Source organism: Elgaria multicarinata, chromosome 11, assembly GCF_023053635.1.
Source record: "Elgaria multicarinata webbii isolate HBS135686 ecotype San Diego chromosome 11, rElgMul1.1.pri, whole genome shotgun sequence".
Lineage (NCBI taxonomy): Eukaryota > Metazoa > Chordata > Lepidosauria > Squamata > Anguidae > Elgaria > Elgaria multicarinata.
The window spans coordinates 42,175,646-42,182,003 of NC_086181.1; the positions used below are offsets into that span (position 1 = coordinate 42,175,646).

The 6,358-nt window shown below is 43.0% G+C and overlaps 1 protein-coding gene across 1 annotated transcript in view; it reads left to right on the forward strand.

Moving 5' to 3' along the window:
- Positions 1-6,088, forward strand: part of LOC134405940 (uncharacterized) — an 8,432-nt gene extending 2,344 nt beyond the window's left edge. Inside the window, exons 3-5 of the mRNA XM_063137186.1 lie at positions 2,588-2,706; positions 4,204-4,345; positions 5,778-6,088. Of these exons, the coding sequence (XP_062993256.1) occupies positions 2,588-2,706; positions 4,204-4,345; positions 5,778-6,088 (572 nt within the window). The remainder of the gene's footprint in view (positions 1-2,587; positions 2,707-4,203; positions 4,346-5,777) is intronic.
- The last annotated feature ends 270 nt before the right edge of the window (positions 6,089-6,358 follow it).

The window sequence follows — 6,358 nt, forward strand, 5'->3', positions numbered from 1 at the left end:
AATGTGATCACACATCCTTCTTCATTCATCATCATACATATACCTTCTCCAAAGTCAATGGATAACCCACACAGGGGCATTTCTACACAAGGCTTTTAGCCCATATCTTTACTTGGAATTCTGCTTCAGGATTCTTTGTGGAATTCAGATTGGCTCCATTAAACATCCTTTTTTTCAGGGGATTTTCTTTCTCATGTGTTCTGTAAGTATAATTATACAACCACTAAACAGTGCTGTGGTACTGCAGGATTACATCAGTATTTAATACCAGCATTCAGGAAATGCCAGACTTTCCCAATCTTATAAAGAAAACATGGCAGGATATAGATTATAAGAGTCCCTGGAGGATGACAATGTCATGTAAAGAGGCTAAAAACTACTGTGAGTGAGCAAGGATGAGCACACAATAAAAGGTTCAGGTAGAGATACCCTGCAGTGGGGTGTGGGGGAACATAAGCAGCACAGAGTACCTGTATCAAAATATAGACAACATAAAGATCCAAGACCTTTGACTGAAGGTACTCCTGTCTGCTAGGGAGGTTGTCCTGCAGAGGCACAGCTCCGTTTCATCAGTATTCTTGCCAGTTCCATCCTCTTCAAGCACTACTTCATTTCTCCCTGCAGCATCTCCTACATGAGTTGGTTGAGACAGGATCCGGTTTGTAGGTATCTGATATGATTATATGCTAATATAGCAAAGGGTGCTTCACCATTTCCAGAAACAACTTGTTGTACCTGCAAATGGACAGCCCGAAACCCAAGGCACAAGCAGTGTATATTCTTTTGTGAGAAACAAAATGGGAGTGAGGGAATCTGAAGCCAGACATAAAAAAAATTCCTCAGTTGCTTCTTGCAGATTTTTGTAATTATTATGTATGGACAGATTTCAGGGTTTCAGAATCTACTTTGGTATTACTAGGACCCAGAGAGCCTCCAACCAGAGTTTGCTCCAAAAGACATAATCAAAAGTTAATAAACTTTGAAGCCAGTTTTTTGGGGAATACTGGAACTAGATGGAGCTCTCTGTCCTTCCTCACAAACTTAACTGCAAGGTGGTCAAAACCCTTTTGGTAAGGGGTCTTGCATACCTCCCTGACCCTCTTGAGGGATGGATGATGCCAGAGTCCCATCTATGTCAACTTCTGTCTCATGTAATATTTGATGTGGAACAATGTATTTCTCCCTCAGTGATATCAACAAATTCAAAAGGCTCTTAATATCTCAGAAATCTTACCTGGGTCTCACTTCATATAATTCAGTAGACAAATTTAGGCCTACAAAATGTCTTCCAACGGCTTTACACAAGGGGGCAGCAATTTCTAAAGAATACAAAATCTCATTTCCTAGGACATAATGAAATGGACATCTGAGTATGTTTTCTGTTTTTACAATGAATCTGATCATTTCCTCATCTGCTGGTCCCTTGAAGGGTTGACTCCTCAAGAGATTTCTCCACAATCCACCCTTAAAACCAAAGGGAGACTTGACTCTGCTTCCAGAGAGAACGGCTTCATATGCACTTATGTAATCACACATCCTTTTTCATTTATCACCAGACATATACCTTCTCCACAGTCAATGCAGAACACACACTGGGGGGGGGATATCTAAATGGGGCTTCTATCCCACACCTTTACTCAGGATTCTGCTTCTTGATTCTTTGGGGAATTCAGACTGGCTCTAATAAACATATTTTTTTCAGTGGATTTTCTTTCTCATGTGTTCTATACGTTTAATTCTACAGAAACTAAATGGTGCTGTGGTACTGTAGAAATATGTGAGGACTTTATACAGCCATTCAGGAAATGCCAGACTTTCCCCAATCTTAAAACCAAAACTAAACAGGACATAAGTTATAAGAATCCCTGGAAGATGTCAATGAAAAGAGCCTGCAAACTACCGTGAGTGAGCAATGATGAGCACACAAGAAACAGCTCAGGTAGAGATGCCCTGGGGTGGGGTGGGGGGCACAGAAGCAACACAGTGTGCCTGGGTTGAAAGACAGACAACATAAAGGTCCAAGACCTTAGACTGCAAGTACTCCTGTCTGCGATGTAGGTAGTTCTGCAGAGGCACAGCTACATTTCGTCAGTATTCTTGCCAGTTCCATCCTCTTCAAGCACAACTTCATTTCTCCCTGCAGAGCCACATTCTGTAACTGACAAAGAACTTTTCACTTTCATCCTCCACTTTGCTACTTCCCTCTACAAAATGGCTGATATCTTGAATTCTTGGATCCTCCAGTTTTCCACCCTGTATTAATACTGTTCACTGTTTATGCTAACTTATTTATGCAAAACCAAGAGCCTGTCTGCTTCCTTCTTAAGCCCTCAAAGTCTTCTTAAGCCCTTCACACAGACTTCCTGGCAGGGCAGACAGAGTTCCATTGAGATCTCTTCTATCCCTCCACTATGCTGCACCTCTTGCAAATACTGATTGGATTGGTTGCATTCTCCTCATGTGCGTTGGGCTTTAGCTTTTCATTTGTCCTAGCATTCCATATAGATTCCATTGGGCAGCCATAGGTTGCCCTTTTGTTCAGTTTATCACTCATGTCAAGAATTTTTCTTTACTTTTCCTCTGTCAGGTGTCTACTCCCAAGTGGTGCTCACCCAGTCAGATCCAGTAAGTAAAAAACCAGGGGAATCCGATAAGCTGAGCTGTGCTGGCACTGGGTTCAACGTTAACAGCTACTGGATGGATTGGGTAAGACAGAGGCCTGGCAAAGGACTGGAATGGATTGTCCATTATTACAGCTCTTCAAGCAATCATTATTCCCCCACAATCCAAGGGCGATTCACAGCCTCAAAAGACAGCTCCAATTTCTACCTGCAAATGAACAACCTGAAAGCAGAGGACACTGCCGTTTACTACTGTGCAAGAGAGACACAGTGCGATAGAACCTATTAGACAACAGATAAAAACCATTCACTGCATTAATTTTAGAAAAACATAACCAGATTGTGGCAACAGAGAACCACAAACCAGATGCTCATATGCTAGAACAGATATACAAAGGAAAGTCATCATATAAGAACTATTAATAGTTAAATGTATTTTCTTAGCCCTGCTTCATCCTGCTTTGGTTTCTTCTTGTTACAATTTACCTCCTCTCTGCTCACTGTTTTCCTCTTTCCCCCAATGGACAGTGGCTTTTTCCTGTAGGCATTCATTCTCTTGAGTAGCGATTTCATGAGCATCCAATATAGGAGTGAAGATGGACAGACTCCCTGCTCCTCGGCTTGCTTGACTGGGGTCCATGGACCCCACTACAACCAGCTGACTCTTGCCACACCATGCCTGGCAAACACCCAGTGATTCCACCGATACCATGGTCCATTCACAACCCTAACCTTGCTTGCCTAAATGGTCACTTTACAGCCACCATTTTTGTAAAATACCTTCTATGCAGAATAACACGCCACCATTGTTACACAAAATGGAAGCTAACTAAAGGGACAGGTGATCCTGTGGTACTTGCCAGATTGTTACCGGATGGGTTGTGCCATGTTGTGAACAGGGTTGTGTTGTGGTTCAGCGAGTGCCCGGTGAGCCCAGATGGAGGTGAGTCCATCCATCCCTTCTGTTGAGGAGTGAAGTTAGCAGATATGATGCAGGATCAATCCATTTGATTTCAATAACCAACATAACTTGTTATATTCTCAACCTAAAACATGAACCAAAACATGCTGCATTTTTTTTATTAAAAGGTCACATGTTCTCAAGCTTTTCGTCATACTTGGAAAATGAAACTTTTTGGAGGGAATGTACATTTTTAAAAAGGTGAATGTTCACAGTTCAATCAATGGAGGGAAGCGTCATTTGGTTGCATGCTTTTCTTTTTAAAGCATCACTGGCAAGCAAAGTTTCACAGAAGAAGGAGAAGGAGAAGGAGGAGGAGGAGGAGGAGGAGGAGGAGGAGGAGGAGGAGAAGAAGAAGAAGAAGAAGAAGAAGAAGAAGAAGAAGAAGAAGAAGAAGAAGAAGAAGAAGAAGAAGAAGAAGAAGAAGAAGAAGAAGAAGATTGTTAGCCACTTTCAGGGACTAGAACTAGGCAAAATCTGGGTAAAAATCTGGTGATGAAACTCAATGAGCTGAAACATCACCAGTACTCTTCAGCATCCCCTACATGAGTTGGATGAGACAGGCTCATAGGAAGTGAATAGAATGGCTTGTAGGTATCTGATATGATTGTGTCCTAATAGAGCAAAAGGGTGCTTCACCATCTCCAGCTACAATATGGACTGGGTAAGACAGAAACCAGGCAAAGGCCTGGAATGGCTTGTCCACTACTACAGCTCGAGACCACCTCTGCCAGCTCGGTCAGGGAGGCTGCTGGGCAGAAGGGTGGGCAGTACACCAGCAGCATCCGCAACCTGTCTATCTGGCCCAACACCAGGTGCAAACCCTCAAGGTCTCCTCCGAGGTGGAGTGGTTTCCTGGTCATAGAGATGAAAGATCTATGAATCACGGCGACACCCCCACCCCACCCCACCCCTCCAATCTATGTTGGTGCTGCACTGAGTACCCAGGTGGGCAGACCTGAGTCAGGTCAACCCCACCCAGCTCACCCACCCAAGTCTCAGTATGTATGAGTATGTATCATGTTTTCACGATGAAGCTGAGCATTTCCTCAACTGCTGGCCCTTTGAGGGGTTGACTCCTTAGGATATTTCTCCACAATCCAACCAAGGGAGACTTGACTCCATTTCCAGAGAGAATGGCTTCAGATGCAGCAATGTAATTACACAGCCGCCTTCATTGATCATCACACATACACCTTCTCCACAATCAATGGATAACACACAGTGGGGGGTTTTCTATGTGAGGCTTTTATCCCACACCTTTACTGGGGATTCTGCTTCTGGATTCTTTGTGGAATTCAGATTGGTTCCATTTCACATGCTTTTCTTCAGGGGATTTTCTTTCTCATGTCTTCTATATGTTTCATTATACAATCACTAAATGGTGTTGTGGCACTGCAGAAATACATCAGGATTTTATACCAGTATTCTGGGAATGCCAGACTTTCCCCAATCTTATATAGAAAACAAAGCAGGATATAGATTGTAAGAATCCCTGGAGGATGACAACCTTGTGTAAAGAGCCTGCAAACTACCATGACTGAGAAATGATGAGAACACAATAAATAACTCAGGTAGAGATGTCCAGTTAGGGGAGCACAGAAGCTGCACAGTCTGCCTGGACTGAAATATAAAGAACATGAAGGTCCAGGTCCTCTGTCTGCTATGGACGTAGTCCTGCAGAGGCACATCTCCATTTCATCCCTATCCTTGCCTGTTCCATCCTCTTCAAGGACTACTTCATTTCTCCCTTCAGAGCCACATTCTGTAACTGGCAAAGAACTTTTCACTTTCATCCTCCACTTTGGCACTCCCCTTTACAAAATCGCTGTAACCTTGGATTCTTTTATTCTCAACGTTTTCCACCCTGTATTAATACTGTTCACTGCTTATGCTAACTTATTTATGCAAAACAAAGGGTACATCTGCTTCCTTCTTAAGCCCTCAAAGCCTCTCCCTTCACACAGACTTCCTGGCAGGGCACACGGAGTACCGTTGAGATCCCATCTATCCCTCCACTATGCTGCACCTCTTGCAAATACTGATTGGATTCGCTGCATTCTCCTCATGTGCGTTGGCTTTACATTTGCATTTGCCCTGTCAATCTGTACATATTCTGTAGGGTAGCCATGGGTTGACCTTTTGTTCTGTTTTCCATCCATGTCAAGAACTTTTCTTTATTTTTCCTTTGTTAGGTGTCCACTCTCAAGTGGTGCTCACCCAGTCAGATCCAGTAATGAAAAAGCCTGGAGAATCACATAAGCTAAGCTGTGCTGTCACTGGGTTCAACATTAACAGCTACTATATGGATTGGGTAAGACAGAAACCAGGCAAAGGCCTGGAATGGCTTGTCCACTACTACAGCTCTTCAGGCAATTATTATTCCCCCACAATCCAAGGACGATTCACTGCCTCAAAAGACAGCTCCAACTTCTATCTGCAAATGAACAACCTGAAAGCAGAGGACACTGCCGTTTACTACTGTGCGAGAGACACAGTGAGATAGAACCTATTAGACACCAAACAAAAACAGTCCACTGCATGAAGTTTAGGGGAAAAAAATATCACTACATGTGGCAACAGAGAACCACAAACCAGATGCTTGTATGCCAGAATAGATGTATAATGTAAAGTCACCATAGAAGAACTATTATTAGTTAACGAATGCTTCATCCTGCTGTGGTATCTTCTTGTTACAATGTACCTCCTCTCTGGAAATGCTAGAGTTTCCCCAATCTTATAAAGTAAACAAGACAGAACATAGACCAACAGATGT